Source organism: Electrona antarctica (assembly GCF_951216825.1).
Source record: "Electrona antarctica genome assembly, chromosome: 10".
Lineage (NCBI taxonomy): Eukaryota > Metazoa > Chordata > Actinopteri > Myctophiformes > Myctophidae > Electrona > Electrona antarctica.
Genome location: NC_136791.1, coordinates 52192115 through 52218047, shown reverse-complemented (window position 1 = coordinate 52218047; position 25933 = coordinate 52192115). Strand labels below are relative to the sequence as shown.

At 46.4% G+C, this 25933-nt stretch overlaps 2 protein-coding genes across 3 annotated transcripts in view; one reads left to right on the top strand and one right to left on the bottom strand.

Moving 5' to 3' along the window:
- map3k21 (mitogen-activated protein kinase kinase kinase 21) overlaps positions 1-5600 on the bottom strand; it is a 35998-nt gene extending 30398 nt beyond the window's left edge. For both annotated transcript variants that reach the window (XM_079513143.1, XM_079513144.1), the window contains exon 1: positions 3928-5600. In XM_079513143.1, coding sequence (XP_079369269.1) covers positions 3928-4729 — 802 coding nt within the window. In that variant the 5' untranslated portion in view covers positions 4730-5600. The remainder of the gene's footprint in view (positions 1-3927) is intronic.
- A 3666-nt stretch (positions 5601-9266) lies between these two features.
- The window catches only part of pcnx2 (pecanex 2), a gene marked incomplete at its 5' end in the record, with an annotated part of 54704 nt that continues 38037 nt past the window's right edge, over positions 9267-25933 (top strand). Inside the window, 13 exons of the mRNA XM_079511632.1 lie at positions 9267-9419; positions 12358-12560; positions 14369-14486; positions 14798-14831; positions 16819-17324; positions 17859-18053; positions 19835-20296; positions 20485-20662; positions 20792-20942; positions 21973-22115; positions 22613-22691; positions 22951-23086; positions 25762-25904. Coding sequence (XP_079367758.1) covers positions 9267-9419; positions 12358-12560; positions 14369-14486; positions 14798-14831; positions 16819-17324; positions 17859-18053; positions 19835-20296; positions 20485-20662; positions 20792-20942; positions 21973-22115; positions 22613-22691; positions 22951-23086; positions 25762-25904 — 2501 coding nt within the window. The remainder of the gene's footprint in view (positions 9420-12357; positions 12561-14368; positions 14487-14797; positions 14832-16818; positions 17325-17858; positions 18054-19834; positions 20297-20484; positions 20663-20791; positions 20943-21972; positions 22116-22612; positions 22692-22950; positions 23087-25761; positions 25905-25933) is intronic.

The following is a 25933-nucleotide window of genomic DNA, read 5'->3' as shown; positions in this document are numbered from 1 at the left end:
CAGAGAAAAAAACGTGTAAATGCTCATGTTAAAGACACCACTATTTACCGGAAGTGGGCGTGGAAAGCGGGCTGTGAGATAGGCCTATGTGCACTGGTGGAGACTTCTGTAAGTGGCAATGGTTTTGCAGGGAAAACTAAATTTCACACTGCAGGGTGTGGTGTGTGTGTGTTTGCGTTTGATTGAGAAGGGAGAGTCTGTGAACGCATTGCTTTAGCCCAAAGTAAACACGTGTGGCTTCATTCATTGTTTAGATAAGGCCCTATATAGTGAATACAGATGTTCAGACTGATGGCCATGAGACAATCACACATCGACTGTCTACAACTATGTATTGCTCTGTTGCGATCAACTACTGATTCACTTTGAAATGTGTCGCAGCGTTGCATGCTTGTTAAGGATCAATTCAATTGTTGGCTAGCAGTTCGAGCCTCCAATGTAATCACAATAGAGAGCAAATGCCATAAGAGAACACCACAAATGTTTCCATCTTAACGTCACAGTCGACAGACAAGTTTTCCTATATTATGTAAGGCAAGGTTTTCCTATATTTCCTATATGGCTGCAGTGAGGATTCGGAAGTTAATTCCATTGCTGAGAAGATGCTCAATCATGAATCATCTTATCTCCCCCGTACATTTTAAATTCCCCCTTCTCCAAGTCTCCTATCAAAGTCTATATCATCTGGTCACAATGAAGTGGCAGGACAAACACAGCGACTCTGTGTGTCTTAGCAGACAACTGATTTGCTTAAACAGCCTTAAGCCTTTGTGCTTTCCAAATACAAACAGATTTCAATGTTCAGAATTCAATGAGCAACACTGATCTACACTGAATGAATGAATGAATGAAGTATAAATTAGGGTTTAACAGCAGTTAAATCCTATCTCTTCACATGGCCAATAATTAGTGGTCAAAATGGCAAATGTTTATATACCACCTTTATCCAAATCCCTTTATAAAATGCATCCATCCACACACATTCACACACCGGTGGTGAAGGAAACCATGCAAGAACCAATCAACCTGCACAGCAGGAGCAGAAAGGAGTTCAGTGTCTTGCTCAAGGTCACTATGGGGCTAATATTATTTCCCTAGGATGAGCCACGAGAGGCGAGCTCAGGCAAGCAAGTCGCCACGCCGTGCCGGCTCTCACCATTCAGCTATGCAGTCCCTATATCATATAACCGTGGTTCTCAACCAGTGGTCCCTGTCCCCGAGCGGGTTCAAGGTGGTCCCCAGCTAAATGACCAAATGGACCCTTATAGATCTTTAACTCTTGAGAGCATAATTTTACGCTCTCAAGAGATAGATATGTCTAATTGCCTATACTAATTCTCTGGTCCAATAAGTATCCCATTGCATTTTATTGTGTTATTTGATGATAATCTTGTTGACGAAACCAGCACCATCTTACCTCTTACAAGGCACATGTAGGCACATACCAAAATGTGCATTTTTGTGTACACATCATCTCTTTAACGTTATACTGTTATATTATAGGCTACGTGATAATGATAATAAGCCCTCAGATTGTTTGAGATATGTTCTGGGGACTCCCATTAAAATGTCTCAAATCTGATAATCAGTGCAGGACTGAATGAATTGCATTTTTTTTGTAAATTATTATTCTCTCACTTAAGCTTGATGTATACTTAGTTTTGCGTTGGTGTTGCACACTACAAATACCCAAATAGCTCACGAGCTATTGCACTGTGACACCTTGTAGATCTGCTACTAAGTACGAATGAACACTTACAACCGCAGATAAACAGACAGCATAGCATCAGATCCACTTTCCAAGTGGCCCCAGGCTGATACGATAGATCAGTGGCTACAGAGGAAGAGATACTGTGGTAAGACTCATGTTACTCTCTCACACACACACACACACACACACACACACACACACACACACACACACACACACACACACACACACACACACACACACACACACACACACACACACACACACACACACACACACACACACACACACACACACACACACACACACAGTAGTGGTAGTCGTGGTAGTAAAAGAGTAGGTACATGACTCACACTCAGTTCTTCAACAAGGTACGTTCATCCATAATTCAGACTAGTAAATTACTAAAGCCTGCTAGGCAGACCTGGCTTCACTGTCACAAACAACTCAAAAGATGTAGGACTGTTCACCTGACCAAGTTGATTTAAAAGGTCCAACAGATTTCAAGGAATTGGGAAAAGACCAATGGAGTCCACTATAGAAGTCTGCATTTCTTCAAACTAAGGCACTGCAGGACCCCATAATATTAATCTCATTGCACAATAGATTCATGTCACTCCCCTCACAACCACTCAAGAGAATCATCTCTAATCTTTCTGTAAATTGGCCTACACTCAACTCTTATCCGTTTTATACCATTCTAGCCTATGACCTACTCTGTCCACTCTTGTCAGCATTTGGTTGGTCAAAGCACATGGCCTGATAATGTGGTCTGAATATGTGTGGTGTGTGTGTGTGTGTGTGTGTGTGTGTGTGTGTGTGTGTGTGTGTGTGTGTGTGTGTGTGTGTGTGTGTGTGTGTGTGTGTGTTAAATCAGAGCCTTTGTTTGAACAACATTGCAGGGGGGTTGAGAGGGGGCTGGGAAAGAAGGTAGGGTGTGTGTGTCTGTGTTACAAGAGGGGGGCAGGCGGTGGGACTCAGCTGAGCAAACTCTGCCCTTATTTCACATCCTCTCAAGGATCTCCCCCTCCACTTCATACTCGCAGACCTTTCTCACACACTCTTAAACTCCATCTTGCTTATACATCCCTGTTCCCTCTCCAAACTCGCAAGTTGTGGCAAGACTAGCTTTGTCAGTTTGCAGCTTAAGAAAACTATGAACTCAGCATGTGAGCCGAGGACTTTGTTGTGCGCATTGTGAATTTTCTGCACCACTGCTCAGTCTCTTATGATAATGATACGTCTGTGCTCTACTTTTTGCCTACAGTATAGCCCTTGCCTAAATAAAATCCTCACAAAAAGTTTGGAAACTTAACTTCGATTATTTCTCCCCTTCTGTTATACCAATTGGTATTGTATTGTATCTTATATATGTTTCATTGTTGATTAGTCACCTTTACAACGATAACTTGTAAGGAATGAGCAACACAGTTAAAAGTGTGGGTAGCGAGCAACCCCCAACAATTTGCCAAACTCTCCCAATATGTTTCTGTGGGTAATCACTCTCGTTTTGAGTGACCAGCCAGTGTCAGCACAGAACTGCTGGAAGTTGTGTAACAGTCACAGGTGTGTGTGACTGGCACCTGATCATGGGTCCTGCAACTTTCACATCCGTCTGCGGTACCGTTGCACTGTAAATCTAGGGAAGAAAATCAAGAAAGCCTATGCAAGGGTGAGGATCTGGTCTTCTTGGGGTGTTGTCTTCCTTTGACTTCACCAGTCTCACGAAACTTGGTCCTAAGTTTGGAAATAGTACCAGGGCTGAGCCTGACACCAAATAATGCTGCCACTCTGCCTAACGGGACAGCAGCTTCCACTTGTCCGTGCAGGCGCGCACGGGCCTCATCCTGAAGGGACAAGCGTTCAATAGGGACAGAAGTGTTGCTGCTTGGAGCAAACACAAACTCAACAAAGTTGCAGGACCCATGTTCAGGTGCCAGTCGCACATACTGTGGGACTGGCAAAGTTAAACGTGTGGGGGGAGATACCCACACGTTTAACTGTGTTACTCAATCCACAATCCTTAATTACAACTTATACCTACCTTGTTGTAAAGGTGACTATATACAGAACATCCCAATTATGATGTCTGTTGAACACAACACAACACATGTGTCTCTGGCTGGGTGAGAAATCACTACTAGCCTAGGAGCAACAGGTTGATAATAATATTGTTTTGCCATTTGCTCTCATTTTACACACACAGGACACCTTACTGTTGCTAGACTTGAGGTCGCGGTGAATAATCGGAACCACGGCCTCTTCGTGTAGGTAGTGCATCCCTCTGGCGATCTGAACGGCCCAGTTGACCAGGATGTGTGGCGGGATCCTCCTGCCGGTCAACGCCCGGTTTAGGGTGCCGCCGCGGGCGTACTCCATGACCAGGCACAGATTGGGCTCCTCCAAACACACTCCTTCCAACTTGATAATATTGGGGTGTTGCAGCATTGAGAAAAGTTTCGCTTCTTGTCTAACACTGTCAGCGGTGGCTGTTATGTCCTCGTCCGGGTCTTGTCGTGCCGCTTTCACGGCCACCTCTTGCTCATTCCACGTCCCCCGGTAGACTTTACCAAATCCACCAACACCTATTATCTCCTCTAGAACAAGTTCTCCGAAAACGATCTGAGCCGGCGAAATCGGGACGTGCTCCCGATCCCCCACCGAGCCCCCCGTGGCGGGGAGCCGGTAGATAGCGGGCTGGTATGTCACGTAGTTGGAGGGGAAAATCCCGACCCGGTGATTTACTTTACCGGTCCACCAACCTTCGTCCCCAGATATGGCAGTGTCCTTGGACAGAACCTCCACCACGTCTCCTCGCAGCAGGCTCAGCTCGTCCTCCCCGCTGGCCTCGTAGTCGTAGGCGGCGGTCCAGAGGGAGCGAGTCGAACACAGCGGGGCAGAGTGCGCCCATGCCCGGGCTATGGGGGAGTCTGTCCAGGCGAGCTCCCCCGTCCCTGCCCCGCCGTCCGGCCGCCCTTCACCGTTTGGGAAAGCGGCGGCGGCCTGAGAGACATCCATTTCTCGGTGGCTGTAGTCGCACCATAGGGTGCTCTCAGCTCCGGTGCCTAAGTTACAACTCAAAATGGTGAAAAATACCAAACTGTACTGTTCATTTTTTTGGTCACATCTGCGAAGCTCCAGGGCACTACAGGGTGCAATTCCCCTGTGTGGCCCAGGCCGAGGTCAAACCGTGGTCCAAAGTCCTGAGAGGCAGAGTGCGAGTCTGAAAACTGTGGATCCACGTCGCCACTGTGGGTCAACCACTAGCTGTTGGCCAAAGTTAGCCCATACATGTCAGCCAATGTCATTGCCATCGCGCGCGCCAGCGACTCGAGAAACATCAGTGAAAACACAACAATTACAAAAAAAATAGAATGTATGTATCAGATATAGATTATATGAAACTTGGTATAGTTTAACAGCGAAAGCTAACGTTTGAAGCTAGCGTTAGCTCTCCGCCGACGGACGGGGCTACAGAGTTTTCGCAGGTGCCGCAAGAAGAGAGGTGCACCTGCACCGTCCATACAGACCGAATGAAGCGGGGCTCCGGCCGGGCGAAACTCTCCGAAACCACACCGACCAAACTAAACGAATGTACGTCTTTCTAAGAGTGTATTTTCACAGCTCGCTTGGTGGACCTTCCTTTCCGTTTTGACCGCATTCCGCACTTTGCAGCGAGCTGGTGAGCTAGCCTCCTAGCTTCGGTCAGCCTGGTAGAAGTAGTATGGCACTGGAAAAGTTGGTCCACCAACTTCTTCTTCGACCGGTGCATTTACGAGCTTACTACTTCTCTCTCCAGAGTGGGAACGGACGACGGTCGAGTGTTTATAGACCCATTCAACATCTTGGGTTGAAGAAAATAAAAAATAAACAAAAATAGAGCTAAATGAGCGATACCAAGATAGTTCCGTCAACTTTAATCACCAAACAACCCCCTCTCTCTCTCTCTCTCTCTCTCTCACTCACTCACAACGCCATCGTCACCACACACACACACTTGTCGGAGCGTGCCAGAGAAGCGGAGCCTGGGAACTCAGCCTGGTCCTGTGACATGGGGTGTTTTCTTGCCTGTAATTGGCATGTGTTTATTGAAATATACCTTGAACTGCACTTTTTAACTTGAAGAAAGGTCAAGAAAATGGCACTCTGTTATTGTATATGATTATTACCCGTATTATTATTATCATCATTATTATTATTTGCACAAAAATGGTAGGCCTAGAGTCCTAGACCCTTTCGGTACCCTCGGTTAGCTTTTCTGAATTTTGGACGCGCTACCGTAGGGTCCCTGACAGCTTATTCCACCCTCCATGGGATGCAGATCAAAGATGCATAACACAGCTATAGGAGACCGCCACAACGTGTACGAAATGGCATTAACCGCCGATGCCGTTAAGTATTTTTAATCTTTTTTTTAAATGTTGCTTCGCTGAACTTCTCTCTCCTCTCTCTTCCTTGACTTCCTTATTGACTTCCCATTGTACCGCCTCCCGAGCGGCAACTGGCTAGCTGCACGTCCTAGTTACTGCCTCTGATTGGCCGACCACGTGCATGCAGGATGTTTATAATGCTGTTGTGTCTTGGGAGGCGGAACATGGGATGTGACTGAATCTATTCCACTGAATCCATTCTCTTTGGATCTAATAGTAATCTCAGCAAGGCAAATGGCTTCTTGGTTAGAGTGGGTGACAATGTTATCACACGTAAAGATGAAATGACCTACCTAGGTTCCATCCTGGAGGCTAATCTTTCCGGTGATAAAATGGCCACCAACGTAATCAAAAAAGTCAACCAAAGAACAAGATTCCTTTACAGGATCTCCTCACTGGTCAACAAAAACACCTTGAAGACCTTAACAGGAGCCCTCGTACAAGGCTTCTTTGACTATACATGCACCTCCTGGTACCACAGCACCTCAAAGGCCCTTAAAACTAGGCTCCAAACTTCCCAAAACAAACTGGCCAGGCTCCTACTTGGCCGCACCCCCCGAACCCACCGAACCCCTGCCCACTTTGACAGACTGGAATGGCTTAGGGTCGACGACAGAGTACAGCATCTTGCAATGGGTCTGGTCCACAAGATTCGATACTCCACCAAGATACCCATGTACCTGTCTAGATACTTCCTTAATGTTAACGAAGTCCACACCCACAACACCAGAGGGAGTGCAACGAACCATGTACAACCCAGATTCGGCACAAACAAGGGACTAAATTATTTTTGCTCCTATGCCACCAAAATGTGGAACGCCCTACCAACAGTCATTAAGACATGCAAATCCCTTGACTCCTTCAAAACCGCTCTCAAAGGGCACCTACGGATGGCTGCAATTCGAAACTGGCCCCCGTAAAAATCTGAATCCCCCACTGCCCCCCCCCCTTTTTTTCCCCTCACTGTATATGTCTCTTTACCCTTTTTACCTCTATGATGAATTCCTGTTCTGTTCTTTGACTATATAGAAGTGTCTATTTGTACGTCTCTAAATGTTTTGATGAATTGAACATGGTGGACCCTCTTGTAAACAAGTGTAATGCTTAATTGGGTCGTCCACTCACAGTTAACAGTCTTTGTATTGAGTTTGTGCTTGAAATGTACTGTAATTCTGCAAACTGTTAATAAATATTTCAATCAATCAATCAATGAGGAAGAGAGAATTTCAGAGAAGCCAAAACTTAAAAAAAAGATTAAAAATACTTAACGGCATCGGCGGTTAATGCCATTTCGTACACGTTGCGGCGGTCTCCTATAGCTGTGTTATGCATCTTTGAAACATCTCACCAACACTCAAGCAGCGCCGCCACTCTCCGTGAACAGAGCGTATGTACATCTGCATCCCATGGAGGGTGGAATAAGCTGTCAGGGACCCTAGGGTAGCGCGAATTCAGAAAAGCTAACCGAGGGTTCCGAAAGGGGCTAAAGTAGGCCATGTATGGCATACTTTGTGCAAGTTGGAACCTCGACAGAGTGCATTTCTAGTAAACTATATGCTGAGCATTGCAATGAAACTGTCAAATCATCTCAAATGTATATATGATAGAAACTGTGAACCCATCTGCAAAACAAATGGAAAACAGCTACACTTATGATATAAAATGATAAAGTGTGCAAAACAGTGCAACATAGGTAGAGGACTGCCTTAAATGTATTATTAAAGGAAAAAACGTTACCCTATGTGGTCCTGGGGTCTGTCTATGGTGGCCGCTGATTGGTGGCTTCTGGTCCATGTGAAACATCCTCCGAGGAGGGAGGAGCCTCCAATGGAATGTGGTGAGGAGAGCGCGCCTTCAGGAATATTATGGAAATTGTACAGCTTATTATAATAACACGCACAAATTGCACAATACTCCCCCCCTCTCTGCCTCAATATATCTCTCTGACTCTCTCAATTTATATCTTCAGTGCGCTTTTGTAGCTATTGTCATATTCCCAAATAAATACATTAGTCTTCTTTAATTGTGTAGATAAAATTGATCTCTCCCGCGCACATAATGTGCATATTAAAGCATAAGCACCAAAAGTCGGCTACATATTAATGACATCCACGACCACGATTCTCTCTCTCTCTCTCTCTCTCTCTCTCTCTCTCTCACTCTCTCTCTCTCTCTCTCTCTCTCTCTCTCTCTCTCTCTCTCTCTCTCTCTCTAAACAACACAACACAAACATATAGGCCTGCCCTATAGAGCGTCGCAGTCCCGCCTCCTACCCTGGCCCAGGAAATGAAACCCAATGCATTTTCCTCATAGACATTTTTTAAAGTATTTATTTAAAGACGGTTACGCCGCGGACAAAGCCAACTCGAGTCGTGACAACTCATGACAACACAAACAATATTTTGGACCAAACAAATAATTAGAAAGAAGAAAAAAACGGCAGGTTACAACACTTTTTTTGTTGTTTTTCTTCTTTCTAATTATTTGTTTGGTCCAAAATATTGTTTGTGTTGTCATGAGTTGTCACGACTCGAGTTGGCTTTGTCCGCGGCGTAACCGTCTTTAAATAAATACTTTAAAAAATGTCTATGAGGGAAATGCATTGGGTTTCATTTCCTGGGCCAGGGTAGGAGGCGGGACTGCGACACTCTATTGATACCACACCCTACAATTTGACTATTTATTTATTTATTTAAGTAGCCTAATCACCTTATAAACCATTCTTTTTTTTCTACCTGGCTGCAATGTAGCCTGCGATACGTAGTACGTTATAATTCACCATCACCAGGTAGAAGGGGACAGGTCACAAGGAATGAGCTGGGGGAGGGGGGTAAAGGGGCGGAGCTGCGCATCTGTAGAGACAGCGAGAAAGAGACACACACAGAGAGGAGAATAGGACAAGATGAGGACCACGGCAGCAATGGACGATTTGACATTGGTATGGGAATCCGACGGCAGGACAACACCTAGAGCGGCGAAAGAATGATAGAAACGGTTTAGTTCGGCCCCCAATATGGAGGCTCAGCAGCCTATGCGCTAGGGAGGGACACCGTTCCATTGTAGCCTGCCTTGCAGCAGCATCCATCCATCCGTCCGGCCGCAGCTCAGCTGAGCTGACAGAAGAGATGGGCTCCCAGGTTGTGCAGACTCTGCGCCAGGGGGTCTGGGCATCACTGACTGGGGGTTGGTACCACGACCCGGACCAGAACAAATTCAATAACTCCTGCCACCTTTATCTGTGGATCTTTCTATTAATGCTGCCCCTGTCTCTTCATCTGGTGAGTATTTATATACGGAACGCAACGTACAGTAGCCTATACAAGGCCGCGGAGGGGGTGTGAGTAGCTACAGTACATGGCATTTCATACCAATCATGTCATTGGCGATGATGGATAAATAGCTGCCTCCGATAAGCGTCCGATGGCAAGACCTGGCTATAACTGTCTAATTAACCCGCTATCGTCTCGTAGACGGGTGCAGGTGTGGGCTACAAAACAGGGGCAATAAAATGCATTGTCGCAGTATTTCCCCGCATGCAGTTATGGAACGCATGGCTGCTCTGTGGAGTCAAGGCGTCAGCGTGCTTCATAGGATGTTGTTGGCACGCCGCACGGACAAAGATAAACACAGCAGCATTATGCCGTCATCATCATGGCAAGATCAAACTCATACGACTTATACGGCAATGCAATAGGTCTAATCAAATCAGCATTTTATAATTAGTATTGGGTATTGCATATATGCCCTAATTATGTCACGTTATTATGTTGCAACAACACCACCTGAGTGAACGGGACGTTAATTATTTTGTCAGTGTTTTAATAGTCAACATCACTGGGATAAAAAACAAAGTGACCGCCTGCATTATTTTGCTATTCGTTGCAGAAGTCAGAAGAGTGTTTTCCTCACTGTCCTAAAATAATAGTGCTGGGATAGGCTACTATATAGCCTACTACAGTGACACACTGACCTATTTCATTGAGATTAGATATTGTTTTCTGTGACAGATTATGACTCACTGACTTCATCATTCTGTAGGCCTATATGTTCCTAACTTCCTATCTCTTTTTTATCTAAAGAACAGACCCATATACTCTAGGGTATTATATCATTTGCACAGCCGTTATACACAATAATAATAAACAATGCATCTCTTAGACAACTGTTTATAAGGTCAAATGAGGGAGAAAGCAATTCACCTGCCATGTTAAAACTCATGATGAGATGTTTCTTCTTTGCTCCATTGCCACCTATTATTATTATTATTATTATTATTATTATTATTATTATTATTATTATTATTATTATTATTATTATTATTATTATTATTATTACTAGGCCAATGCTGTTGGGAACGATGCCCGCTGGGAACGATGCCCGCTGGGAACGGATGCCCTTCCAGTTATGCAATACCCGTTGTACCCATTGTCAGAGTAGGCTACCTGTTGTACCCGTTGTTATAGTACAATCAGCGTTATTGTCACATCACAGGTTTACAGTATAAAGAACTGGTGCAGTACTTATTCTCATAGCACTTGGAGGCCAGTCTGTATGACATCAGTACTATGATGGCATCAGGGAGCTCCACAGGGGCATAAAACGGACACAGACACAGAGACAGACAGACCCCACATGCATAAAAGGTACTCAGAGAGACATACATGAAACGGACACAGAGACAGACAGACAGACCCCACAGGCATACAAGGTACTCAGAGAGACATACACGCAGGCACAGTTGCACACAGACAGACAGACAGAGATACCAGTATGAGATTTTTAGATTTTCGGTTGTGGACACACTGCGCACACACACACACACACACACACACACACACACACACACACACACACACACACACACACACACACACACGCGCGCGCGCGCGTGCGCGCGCGCACACACACACACACACACACACACACACACACACACACACACACACACACACACACACACACACACACTTACACACACACACACACGCACACACACACACACACACACACACACACACACACACACACACACACACACACACACACACACACACACACACACACACACACACACACACACACACACACACACACACACAGATTCCATGCATTTATAGATAATCATAATAATAATAAAAATCACACCTCATCATACATCATCTCATTCTGGCCAATCACAATTTGCGTCCTCACTTTTTCGTCCTCACTTTTATCTTCAACGTTTGTGTTTACACAAACCCGGAAAGCTGGGCATAGGAGGGGCTAGCGCCCCTCAATAATAATAATAATAATAATAATGATCTTTGCTTTAAAAAACAAGATACAAAATGGTAAATGGCAAATGGCAAAACTTTTCAACAGTGTGAATTAAAATGCATCCATGACCCTGGCATATATCATCCATTGTGCAATCTGAGAACTCATCGTCAAAAAATAAAGGAAAAACAACTTGAATTTGATTGTCAACAGTCTGTCTCGAGACTCGAGAGACTAAATCCAATAGTGTAGGTCTTCAGATAGGTCTTTAGATGTGATTTCAAAGATGATTTCAAAGATGCCATTTATATATCCTTGGCTATTATAGCCTTGGCTATAATGGCAGGCAGTGTGTTCCAAAGACTGCGGTATGTGAGGAGAGTTTTAAGAACAAAGAGGGCCACATCTGAGGAGGATCTAAGGCAGCACTCTGAGCCTGGTGTGCTGCCTTGCAGAGCTTTAAAAGTCATCAGTAAAATCTTAAAATCAATTCTGAAACCCACAGGCAACCAATGAAGAGAAGCTACGTTAGTCGCAAAATAGCACCCTCTTCCAGGATAGGTGAGAAAGTGGGATTCCGCTTTGAAGATGACAGCTTTTATCGTTCAATGCATCTCCCATGAAGCAATACAAAAACAAGCAATAATAAAAGTGGTTACTTGTGTCTGTTTAAATGTGCATTGGCCGCAATGTTTAGGTATGAGACAACAAAAGTTTTAAATCTATATATCTAACTATAAGTCTCTGTAGTCTGTCTGTACGTGTGTACGTCTGTAATGCACGTAACTCGAGAACCGTTCGCCCCACCGACATTTTTTTAAAGATATTTTTGGGGCTTTTTGCCTTTATTGATAGACATATTAGCCTGGCTCCAGCCCTGATAGAGTTCCCATGTGAATACCGAGATCCACATGATTTAATTATTAATTCTCTCTCTCTATATATCTCTTTCTCTCTCAGGCCCTGCCCCCCACCACCATGGCACTGAGCATCTACTGTACCTCTATCACTGTCTTCTTCATCCTCATTAAGCTGGCCAACTACCGGCTTCACCTGATGTTTGACCAGGGAGAGGCGGTGGTACGAAGCAGCTTGTCAGACCTGAGCAAGGCTCCTGAGAAGAAGAGCAATGCTTCTGATCCTTGCCTGTCCGCCGGCATCAGGTAAGAACCATGTGCAACCAACCACATGTACTGCTCATCCAAAGGGGAAAGCCCATTTCCCAAAGGAGATATTATGCTTCTGGGCTTCAGGAAGGACTATTGTGCTACACATACCTGTGTCACCTCACCACCTATCCCCCTCTATCTAAGGGCCTAAAATGGATGGAAGCGGAACAATCTCAGTTCAAGGTTGTTCCCAATTCCCATGTTGAGTGTTGGCGGCTATGGCTCAGGAGGCGGAGTTGTCATTTTGGAATCGGAAAGGTTCCTGGTCCGACCTCCCCCCCTGATGCTCTGCACGACTAGAAGAGTGCTAAATAAATGCGATGGCTTTCCAGGCCTTGTGCCAGGCTGAGAGTGAGTTACGTAGTGTAGTCCTCAGGCTGAGCACAAGTTCATGGAAGAAGCCCTGGGCTGTGCTGTGCCCAGAGGTGGAATAGTCAAGTGGAGCGACATGTGCTCCTTCATTTCTCCTGTGCCTCTCCAGTGCTGTCTCGCTTTCAGCGTTCCTGCTAATCCATGTTGGTAATCAGTGTGTGAAGCACAGTGAGAGTGCCTATACTCCTCCTGGTTTGAGACCATAGATATGGTGAGTTCCCATGGGCCAGTATGGATCTGTGCGGGGGACTATGCAGAGAGATAAGTGATTCAATACACTGGTATTTTTCTTCCCGATGCCAAGAGCAGCTTTCTAGGCAGATCTTTCATAAAAATAGGCCAGTGCATGCGAGATGGAGTTAATCTGGGTAATCCCTGATTACCTGAATGTATCCATGATGCTTCTGCATTCAGACCCCATGTCTGCTTTTGGAATAATGCCACTTGTTGAGTATATATCCTTGAGTTTTATCACCCTGTCTGTGTCATTAAGTTTTGTTTTTGAGGGGCGCTAGCCCCTCCTATGTCCAGCTTTTAGTGTGTGTGTGTAAACACAAACTTTGTCCTAACACAAACATTAAATGCCATTGACAACGAATGGAACGTTTTGAGGGTTTGTGTAAACACAATCACCCAATGCACATGATGGGGGAGCCGCTAATTTTCACCTAACAGTGGGGAGTTTTGTCGGAAGGGCATACAGTACATAACACATGCATAGGAACATGCCGTCCATCTAATTTGAGTCGCTACTCGCTACTACGCTAGTAATGCAACACATGCCGTCTTCCCACAAGAACATACCCTATTGTGTTTACTGGAAACTTGGCCAAGCCACAGGAATAAAACCCCATGAGTCTCCCCTCCACAGTGGTGGGCAGGAACTTGGACACTTTGTTCAGCACCTTTGACAGACTCCGTTGATACAGGCTCTATCTCCTGAATTATGGAACAGAAATGAATTAAAACAGAAACACAGAAAGACCGTCTTTTGCCTGCACTGCGCTAGCCCCTCCTATGTCCAGCTTTGAGAGTTTGTGCACACACAAACATTGTGTAAACACAAACATTTAGCCTCGGTCCCAGCCTTACTCATCTGCAAAGAGAAAATCCTGGTCACAACCTTAGGCAGAGATTGCATAGCCGGAAGTGTCGGGCCGGAACATCCATCCATCCATTCACGGAGAATGTAAACAGATTTGTAAAGCGTCAACGTCATTTCCTTGAGCGGTACTTCTGCCAGAAATCCTGCTACCGCCAAATTCCAGCAATGCACTCTACAGCACTGTATGTCTTGCCCAGCGTGCAACTTTTCATGTCTCTCTGTCTCTGTCTCTCTCTCTCTCTCTCACTCTCTCTCTCTCTCTCTCTCTCTCTCTCTCTCTCTCTCTCTCTCTCTCTCACCTTGCTTCCTATTATATTCAACACAGGAAGAGCAGCACAGTCCCAGACAGTGTTGCCATGACGATGTTGGCTCGTAACCGGCCCAGTCCAGTGATCCAGGTTACCGTGAAACAGACAGAAACAGATCAGGGGCTGATCGGAGCGGTGAGTGGACCGCAAACCAACATTGTATGAAAGACAGAATCAGAAACACTTTTGCTTTCCAAAGACGATGATCATGCACAGAAATCGCATCTGCATATGGTGCTGTGAGCCTGTGACAACAGCGCAAGAGACAATTGCGCAATGAACACAAGACTATACACACATTACATGGACATTGTAAGAACATACATTCAGACAGTAGATTGTACTTTTCACTGCAGACATTTGTTATTGACGTTGAGTGAAAGATGGTCTCTGCTTCAGCTAACACAAACCTGATAATATTATGTCCCTGATTTGTCTTCATTTAGGAGTGTCCAAATACAGACAAGTTGACTACAGAAGGTAATGCTGTCTCATATGGTTGCATGAAATGGTGGCATGGTCCACAATGTTCCTTTTTTAAATAATGTATTTTAGAAATGTCAGCACACACTAGCTCATCAACAGTGCCACAGTTTTACCTAGGAGAAACTTCCAGTGAGCATGGCTTGTTTTGTTCAGCAGGAATCAGGAATATATGCAGCGATAGTGTTCAGGTTCTATAAGCAATTGAACGTCATAACAGAGAAGTTATGAGACAGTCGTACTATAAAACAAGCGCAAACCTTACCAAACATAAATTGTAAACAACAGGTATGGTCATAAATCAAGTTGAATATAAATTAAGCAACACTGTAAAATTAAATCTGGAATTTGGAGTGATGTGGGCCAATTAGCGCTGGGTACAACCCATAGTTTGAATGTCTGTGCCATGGTAGTTTTGCTAGCTGTTTCCTCAAACTAATGCTTGTGACTATAAACGACATATGGGTGGTATTCTGCATAAACCTTGCTTTTTTAATGTTGCTATTTTCACTGTTGCAGACATGTAGATTTATGCATGTATGTATGCATGTTCTCTATTCATTTATTTAAGTCTAGTCAGTGAAAACATTTTGGGAGAAATTTAGCACATTGTTAGACATCTGGCCCGCTCTGTTCCACTTCAATGCACAGGAGAAATAATCGGAAAATGTAGATTGAGCACTTCCAATTCTGCTAACACATCACGGTTACAAATATGCTCAGACAAGCACCCAACCAGCAGCCAGAATGCCTGTCAACCTGTTAGCCAGGTGGCCAGCCAGCCAGCCAGCTAGCCAAACAGGCAGAATGCCAGACAGACAGTCATCCAGAACAGCCAGACAACCAGAACAGCCAGACAACCAGAACAGCCAGCCAGCCAGTCAGCCTCACAGCCAGACCAGTCGAGTGCTTCCAGTAAATCTATGACCTCATGCACCGGTGATTTGTCAAAGCACGGTCAGCTAATGGAAGGAGCCGATGTCCTAGTCACTGTAGTGCAGAGTGCATCAGATGGATGCATAATGTATCAACATGCTCTTCCGTAGTGGAGTTTGTGGCAGTTGGTGATTTATTTTATTGCACTGGGGAGATTTTTGTGGCGAATATACCTTAAAGGTATATTCAGTGATTTGACTTAATTCAAATATCACTTATTTTTTCTTTTTTCTGGATAATCCTCCCTACTATAGAGTGTGCTGACCATATAAGGAGTTCCTCCCTGTCCCCAGTGAGCCCCTGGGGTCAAAAAACCCTAGTTTCAGTTTTGGTGGCGGGTGGCAAAACCGTCATCCAATCAGGATGAGAGGGGCCTTCCTCCAATCATGATCGGGTGGGGGCGGGCCTTGGTGCACATGCTGTTGGCCTGTTGCACTTCCCCCCACTGTAGAGCGTGCATGTGCACATTTTGTTACTGGGGCGGACTGGGTGGTTTTCCAAATCACCCAAATCACTGAATGCTCCTTTAACCGTTGTATGTAAAATATGAAACTATTTAAAAGAGGAATGCAAAACTATAGTTAACATGGGTAAAGGAATTATTAGAAAATGCACTGTGAAATATTAGGCACGTCAGTAGACATAACACTAGAGGGAGTGTGAATAATGATCTGGTGCCACCCATTTTTAGAACAAATATCGGTAAATCCACCTTCCACAGCACTGCCACTCATGTGTGGAATACCCTGCCCCTTTCCCTCAAAACAAGCAAATCACTGGTTTCCTTTAAAAAAAAGGTCTGAATTCACCTGTCACTGTCATCAGGTCAAAGGGAGAGAATGTGATTGCCCCACCTCTTTACCCTTTGTTTTCCCAATTTATTTCTATTCCAGATTTAATTATGTTTGAGATATATCATTTCAGATGTCATTGTTGTGTTTTGAATGAATGTATGGGACCCGAATGGAAACAAGACCGCAAGGTCTTTCATCGGTGCTATCCTTTTGGACCATTTGTGCTTGACTGTACCCCTGTACTTTCGTTCTAGGGGAGCATGAAAATGCCACAGAGGAGAAACAGGCAGAGGAAGATCTCCATCCCAATCAAGAGCTCTCACCAGAGGACCTTTCCAGCCCCAACCCAGACCAGGCTGCCCCACTGCTGCAGGCCCAGCAGAGGCCTTCGTCTCGGGCTGGGGGAGAGGAGCCGAGGCCTGGATCAGCAGCAGGGACTGGAAAAAAAGATGTTGAGAGGACTGGAAGTGGGTCCGGGGGTGGGAGAGAAGACATGTGCATCCAGAGCTCTCTAACAGATCCTGACAGGGAGCAGGACAGGAGAACTGAGAATGACTCACAACAGGAGAGATCAGTTGAGAAAGATGCTGAGGACAGGGAGGTGGCAGACGAAGGTCTGCCTCTATCCAAGGGGAGCGAAGGGGAGAGTGGGGAGGAGAGTGACGGGGAGAAGGAGCCCTCAGACCCCAACAACAACTCACTGGAGAACCCCCAGGAATACCAAGACAGTCCTGTCAATGCACCCCAGCCTCCTACGCAGGTACAATCTACAGTATATTGGATGTACAAGTAGAAGTGAGAAGTGCATTGCAGAAGTCATCCTTGTTTGCGCTCTACAGTAGTTTGGAGTTTGAACCCGATACCATTTATACGATTTGAGATTAGAGATAGCTTAGAAATGCTTGTAGTTTGTACAGAATTCATTCCATATGTCGATCTGACCCCCCATGCCAAAGCGCCAGCGCCCGACCCCGCCGAGGTCGAGGTCACCCTCAGGCGTCTTACTTTCATATTATTATTATTCAATCAGTCTTTTAATGTTTGACTGTTCAATCAATCACCATCTGCTCTATCTATAGCTCAAACTATCAGTATCATTTTATGGTAAATTATTTTAGATTTTATTATAAATAGTCAAACATAGCCAGATGATAACAGATCTCTGCTTACTAATTTGCAGGTGGAGATCTATGATCATGTTGCTAGTACACAAGACTAGATTATAAATAGCTATTTCTGTCACCTACTCTTATTTTCGACTAGGCCTGCAGTACATAATATAATATAATTGCAGGCTCAGCTAGAAGAGATCTACTGCTCCGATGAGATTGCCGTCGTCTTGGTCGACAATTCGGGTCCTGGGCCGGTGATGATGACTCGCCTAGATGACACCGACACGGTTAAGATCATCATCACCATGAGCTGTGACCCTCTGACCGCCTTTCAGCTGGAGGAGAGTGTCAAGCAGAGTCTCCTGGAGAATGCACAGGTAGGACTTGTGAGTTGCTCTCACACACGCACCACTTTGTGTGTGTGCGTGTGTGTGTGTGTGGGTGTGTGTGTGTAGGCGCGCCTGAGCCATGGAGCAAACGGAGCAGCTGCGGCACCATTTGAAATAGTGGTGTCGCAACGCGACACCACTATTTATCACCCCCCCCCCCCCCCCCCCCCCCCCCCCCCCCGGCCGCCGCCACGCTCGAAGCGCACGGTGCGCGACAGCGAGAGAGAGAGAGAGAGAGAGAGAGAGAGAGAGGAGGAGAGGGTGTTTGTCTATGTGTGTGACAGTGTGAGCGCGGCACGCCGGAGAAACGCTACTGCACGCTACGCTACTGCACGCTACTGCTCTGCTGCTGACGCTATTTCCGGTTACCTTTACGCACGGGGCGCACGGATTTGAATTTCTCCGGTCAGCCTGAATGTGTGTGTTGTTGTTGTCAACATGGCTCAGAAGAGAATGAGTGATTTATTTGGTGGGTCCAAGCCCAAATCAAGTCTAGTTAATGAACCCTTGGCCTTCATGGGCACCAGCAGCAGTGTTCAGCAGGGAACGAGTGCTAACGTTGTTGGAGGAGAAGGAGGACAATAATAAAAACAACAGCAGCAGCAGCAGCGCAAGCAGCAGTGTCCATCTCACGTAGCCTACATAATGACATTCTGGACACGTAACTCACGTTGGATATACAGTAAATGCCATGATGAGGGAATTAACCACCCCGGAGCGCAAGAGCACATTTGGGGTTTAAGGTAAAGCATTTACAATTTAACTATATTATTTCTCTAATAGTCACTATTGCAGTGAGAAATAATATAGTATTTACTAATTACTATGGCCGCCGTGCCAACTGAACTGCTGAATGCTGCTGCAATTTAATGTTAGATATTAGATTCTGACGGGGAGGGATCTATGATGAATGATGACGATACAACACCGGGGTCGCCGAGCCCAAGCGCGCTGCGCTGTCAGCTCGTCTGTTGTATAATAGGGCTATAATTTATATGTTTTGTTTTGATATCGGCGCCTTGCCAATGTCATGTGTAGCCTAAATAGGCCTATGCCTTTTTATGATGCATTTTGTCAGTTTGTTCATATAACTTGCGTGTGGAGAGGGAAAGTAAAAGCCACTTTTCCTTGTGAAAATGCGCGAAAACGCGCGTGCACGAGGCACATGCACGCGCATTTTTGCGCGCGCGCTACGCGCGCATGAGTCCAAATCTGTGCTCCCCCACCTGGAAACGAAGTTAGGCGCCCCTGGTGTGTGTGTGTGTGTGTGTGTGTGTGTGCGTGTGTGTGTGTGTGTGTGTGTGTGTGTGTGTGTCATCACAGTGTGTGTACTGTATGTTGGGACCCACTGGAAAAGAAGAAGGGATCAAGCAGTGTATCCTAATAAAGAAACAATTGATCCATATTTCAACATTTTATGTTTCATTCGTAAATTAATGCTGTACTTCGTCATACAAGAGTGACATGCAAAAGTAGTGAAAATAGCCGATCTACAAGCTCACAAAGCATCCCATGAGATCGATTTTCTCTACCGTCAAAAGTGAAAGTGAAATTGTCTGTCTGCAGGGTTTATAAATATTTGACCAATTAACAAGGTATTTTGACTAAATAATAACTACATTGGATCCATTAAAACACGGGTTATTTTTCCATTTCCAGAAAAGTAACGGTTTTGGACATACAGGTTTCTGTGCGACAGCGGTGTTATGTAAAAGCGCCATGGCGTGGCGGTGTGTGATCAGGATGTGTGTGTGTGTGTGTCCCCGCAGGCTCATTTGGGGGCTGGAGAATGTCACGTCAAGATCCCGGTTATTACCTTCGACTCCCCCGAAGAGGAGAGGGAGGAGCGGGAGGGCGGAGAGGAGCCGGTGCAGGAGAGTGAGCAGGGGGCTGTGTCAGAGGACGACCCCACCCCAAAACAGACCGACCAGAACGAAGAAGACCTCCAGGTACGCATGGAGACGAACTGTTCCGAGTCAACCCCGCTCGAGTGTCCTGACCTGGAGAATACGGATCACTTCAGCACACAGCTGACCAATGACAGCTCATCGGGCATCGACGTCGACTCTCACCCTGACGACTCGGATCCGCCTGATCTTGACTCGGAGGGTTTGCTGCGGTTGCCGCCGGCATCGTGCCGATACGGGCCAGGCGGCCGAGCTCACATTCGAGGGCTCAGCATGGACAGTGGGAAGGACGCTGTCCTACTGTCGGACCGCTCCCACAACACAGTATGTCAGCACTGATAGCTCATTGATAGGTGGTTTCATTGACCTTTTGAGGAGAAATTAAGAAAATCTGTTTGTCTGCAACTGTCTGACAGCCCATCTCTGTCCATCCATCCATCCATCCATCCATCCATCCATCCATCCATCCATCCATCCACCATTCATCCATAATCTGTCTGTCTATCCACCAGACAACCATGACTAGTTCCAAGTCAGACCTGGAGGCCAAGGAGGGGCAGATACCCAACGAATCCAGTTTCCTGGAGTTTGTGTCTCTGCTCGGCTCACTCAGCACCAGAGGGGGAGGGGAAAGTACACAGGAAGAGGAGGAGCCAGAGAGCAAAGGGGAAGCAGGAGCTGGAGAGAAAGGTGAGTGACAGCAGCTGGGAGGTCAGTGATGGAGTCAAAGAGTCAACTTCACTTCCGTTCTATTTGAATTCTATAGCTGTGGTGAATGTGTTGCAGAGTTAAAACTGTTATCACTTCATCTGCTCCCAGAGGAGCCGAGTGCGACCCCAAGACACGATGAGGCAACTACAGACACAAACACGGACAGTCGGCCTGAGAGACCCAACCCGCCCACCAGCCTGGCTACTGAACCACTGCAGAGCATGGCTCCCACACGCATCCCTATAGTCTCCCCCGACAGGTATGTATAGTATAGGCCAGAAGAGGCATGTTATGTTGCATGTTCCCAAACCTTTTAGGCTGGGACCCCAACTAGTGAAAATAGCAGATCTACAAGCTCACAACGCGTTGCTTGGTGCAGCGTCTATTTTCACTACTACTTGAACATTTATTTTCTAATTTATTTTTTTGATTTTTCTGATTTTTCTTTTATTTCTTCATGAAAGTTTTTTCTTTTTTTGGCAATGTTTTTTGAAAAAGTAATGAAATAATTATGAGTAAAAACAAAAGTGGGAAACAAAAAAGATATAGGGACCCATACAAATGTGTCCACGACCCACAAATGGGTCCTGAACCACTGTTTGGGAACTAGTGTTCTATTGTGTCTTTCTCCCTAGCCCACAGTCACTTTCTCCTATTGTATCTTTTCCCCTATAGCCCACAGACACTGTCTCCTATTGTGTATTTTCCCATAGCCCACAGACACTGTCTCCTATTGTGTCTTTCCCCTAGCCCACAGACACTGTCTCCTAGTGTGTCTTTTCCCCTAGCCCACAGTCTCTGTCTCCTATTGTGTCCTTTCCCCTAGCCCACATACACTGTCTCCTATTGTGTCTTTTCCCCTAGCCCACAGACACTGTCTCCTATTGTGTCTCTCCCCCTAGCCCACAGACACTGTCTCCTATTGTGTCTTTCCCCTAGCCCACAGCCCCACAGACACTGTCTCCTAGTGTGTCTTTTCCCCTAGCCCACAGTCTCTGTCTCCTATTGTGTCCTTTCCCCTAGCCCACAGACACTGTCTCCTATTGTGTCTTTTCCCCTAGCCCACAGACACTGTCTCCTATTGTGTCTTTTCCCCTAGCCCACAGACACTGTCTCCTATTGTGTCTTTTCCCCTATCCCACAGACACTGTCTCCTATTGTGTCTCTCCCCCTAGCCCACAGACACTGTCTCCTATTGTGTCTCTCTCCCTAGCCCACAGACACTGTCTCCTATTGTGTCTCTCCCCCTAGCCCACAGACACTGTCTCCTATTGTGTCTCTCCCCCTAGCCCACAGACAGACAGAGAGAAGGACCCCGACTACGACTCCTTACCCTCGCAGACGTCTCAGTCTGAGAGCTCCATGCTTCAGGTCATCTGCAGGCCAGAGGCCACTAACAAAGAAGATGCTTACACCTTCCACACCGTACACAGTGAGTCACGCATGTATGCTGTTGCAAAACACTGTAACAGTTAGAACTATCTGGCACGAGGCCATAGCCGCCTGGGCACTTAAAGGCTGCTATAGTAATGCCGCCTGCAGCGTGTCGTGGGTTCGACTCCCGAACCCAATCTTTACTGCGTGTCATTCCACATCTCTCTCTCTCTCTCTCTCTCTCCCCGTTTCCTGTCAATCTACTATCTCTATCAATAAAAGACAGAAAAGGCCAAAAATATATATCTTTAAAAAAAAGAACTACCTGACATGCCATTATGTACAGCTGTTTTTCATTTGTAAATTTTACATTTTCTCAAAAGGCTGGCAAATTCAGTTTAGCACTGATGTTGCTCAAACCAACGCAGCGTTTTTGTTCTGCTGTTTTTCTCAGTGCTTTGATCAATCTGCAATATGCACGTATTGACTAAACCGATCAACGCCTGTAGCGTTTGTGTGTATAATGGATGTTGCGTGTTGTGCTTGTGTCACCAGGAGACCGGCCACGTAAGCTGTATGCAGAGAGAGCTCTTAACCTGCCCCTCGGAGCTGAACTCATCACAGGCAACATGTGGTACTGATGTTCTGGCTTCCTCGTTGTGTCTGTCCTTTTCATACTGCCCTCAGCCCTCATGCATGACTCCATTCACTTCACTTGACATGCTTTGTCAATAACGTTTAGTCCATGTGTTTACATAAACTGACATGCCTGCTTGTGTGTGTGTGTGTGTGTGTGCGTGCGTGCGTGCGTGCGTGCGTGCGTGCGTGCGTGCGTGCGTGCGTGCGTGCGTGCGTGCGTGCGTGTGTCTGTGTGTGTGTGTGTGTCTCCCCAGTGACTTGCTGTCAACTTCGTCCAACTCAGAGTGTCAGGAAGGCCTGGCGGGAGGTCACTCTGACTGTCCCTTTCAGCGGCGTATCATCCCTGCTCACAGACTGCGCCCCCGCAGAACACACCCTGAGATCTTCCAGGTACACAGTGTACAGTATATACAGTATATATTGTATATATATATGGTGGGTCAGATCAACATATGGAATGAATTCTGTACTGGCCATATATGGAGCGTGTCTTGAGTGTACAGGGTTCGATGAGGTCAGATCAACATATGGAATGTCAGAACAGGTCAACTCCATATATGGAGATCTAAGGGTGGCAGCGGGGGCAGTGTCTTGAGTGTACAGGGTTTGATGAGAGCCCAGGTAGGGCCGGGCCTTAAGTTTCGGGCTGTTGAATACGGACAGGTATCAGTCAAAAAGGAGACATCGAAGAGGAAGGACAGGTGGGGTATATGGAATGTCAGAACAGGTCAGCTTTATATATAAAGATTTAAGGGTTTGAGGTCAGATGTTTGCTGGCCGGCTCCATATATGCAGATCTAGGTGATGATCCAGTCTTCTCCATGTATGGCTATCCAGGGTTTGATGAGGTCAGTATTGTGATCTTTATATATGGAGAATACCGTTCATCCTCGTGTGTGTTTACATTCCCCCGGATGCTGACGTCAGCGCAGCAGTAGACACACTGGCCGAACAGCTGTCGGGGGCGGAACGTAATTACCCGGACAGTTTTGCTGTAGTTTTGGGGGACTTTAACCAGTCTCATTTGAGCCTGGTTCTCCCCAAATACAGACAGCAGGTCACGTGCCCAACTCGGGGAGTGAACACTACAATCAAGTAAGCATAAACCACTTTGTCCCCCGTGGGCAAAGGTGATAACCATCTCATCCATCTGATCCCTCGCTACAGGCAGAGATTAAAAATCTCTAAACCTGTAGTGCGGAGTTACAGAGTGTGGTCCAGCGACGCGTGTGAGCGTCTCCGCGCCTGGCTGGAGAGCGCAGGCTGTGATCAGGACTTTGTCGAGTGGGCGGGGCCTGAGGCTGGAAACAACCTGGACGAATACACAGACACTGTGACATCATTCATCAGTCTCGGCGAGGAGGTGTGTGTCCCACTCCGCTCCAGGAAGGTCTACAACAACGACAAGCCCTGGTTCTCAGCCCAACTCAGAAGGCTGAGGTCGGAGAAGGAGGTGGCCAGGCGCAGTGGAGACGTGGCTCTGTACAGGCAAGCCAAATACAGGTTTGCCAAAGCGATGAGGGAGGCGAAAGGCCTCAAGACCATCACCAACTACAAGCCCAAGTCCCCACAGGCGTCCGACAACCTCCCCCTTGCAAACGAGCTCAATGAGTTCTACTGCAGGTTTGTCCGTAATCCACCTGCGAGTGGAGTCCGGCACTTGCAGCAGGGATAACTGGTGCTCCAGGATGGATGGCAGGATGGTGTTGAAGGCCGAGCTGAAGTCCACGAACAGTTGCTGCCGGCAGTGTCCAGATGTTCCAGCGTGTAGTGCAGAGCCAATATGTTCACGGCGTCCTCCGTGGATCTATGCGCTTCAGGTGTGCCAGTACAAGGCGCTCCAGGACCTTCATGACGACAGAGGTCAGGGCGACGGGTCTGTAGACTTCTTGGGGACGGGGATGATGGTCAAGGCCTTGAAGCACGCTGGGACATGACACAGCTCCAACGAGGCATTAAAGATGTTGGTGAACACCGTGCTTCAAGATGTTTGTCTGGAACCCAAACTATAGGGCAAATAGACGATCTAGAAGCGGGCAACGCATCACTTCACGCCGCGTTGCAAGCTTGTTTGTTTGTTTTTACATTTATAAAATGACTTTACATTTTTCTATATAAAAAGAACATCTTTGAAATCTATTTATATTTTTTAGGAAAAGTACCCAACCCAATGTTTGGGAAACAGTGCCTAAAATTGTCTATGTCTGCTTTTCCTGTTCTAGCTGCTCTGTCTCATCTCATCCTCTATTGACTCCTCTCCTCTCCTCTCCTCTCCTCTCCTCTCCTCTCCTCTCCTCTCCTCTCCTCTCCTCTCCTCTCCTCTCCTCTCCTCTCCTCTCCTCTCCTCTCCTCTCCTCTCCTCTCCTCTCCTCTCCTCTCCCCTCCCCTCCCCTCCCCTCCCCTCCTCTCCTCTCCCCTCCCCTCCCCTCCCCTCCTCTCCTCTCCTCTCCTCTCCTCTCCTCTCCTCTCCTCTCCTCTCCTCTCCTCTCCTCTCCTCTCCTCTCCTCTCCTCTCCCCTCCCCTCCTCTCCTCTCCTCTCCTCTCCTCTCCTCTCCTCTCCTCTCCTCTCCTCTCCTCAGCCTATATTCTATTGCATTGTATTCCATTCTATTTGCCCCTGACTCCAGATGGTAAACCATTAGTCTTGTGTGACAGCAGTGTAGAGCAAGCAAGGCCAAATGCTTGATGTGAATTTGTCTTGCTCTTTCTCCAGCTAACCGAGACTAACTGTGTATACCAAGCCATGACTCAGTTCTGCAGCCCGCAGCAGTGGTGCTGAGGACTCTTACTACTTGTTGTACTGTATGTAAGCTTATTTAGTAACACAGACAACAAGGAAAAACAAAACAAAACAAAAGAACACATTCGATCTACACAGCAACCATGTACTTTCCACAGAGAGGTCATTCACAGTTCAGCGTGCAGTGGCACTTTAACAGATTAGCCACTGCCTTATCAACCCTTGGGCTGAACAGTTATCATCCTCTCTGTCATGTTGTCAATCTCCTCATCCAGAATTGATATGAAGTAATAATTTAAATGTGTACGTCTGTGCGTTTTGCCAGGAGGAGGACTCTATGGATGAGTCTTCGGAGACTTCGACCCAGGAGAAACCGACGAGGAAACTCTACTACAAACTGAAACTGTTTCCTGGGAAATGGATTAACATCCTGTACGACCGACTCACCCTGCTCGCTCTTTTGGACAGGTCTGTTTTACTGTACCTTTCTAGGACAC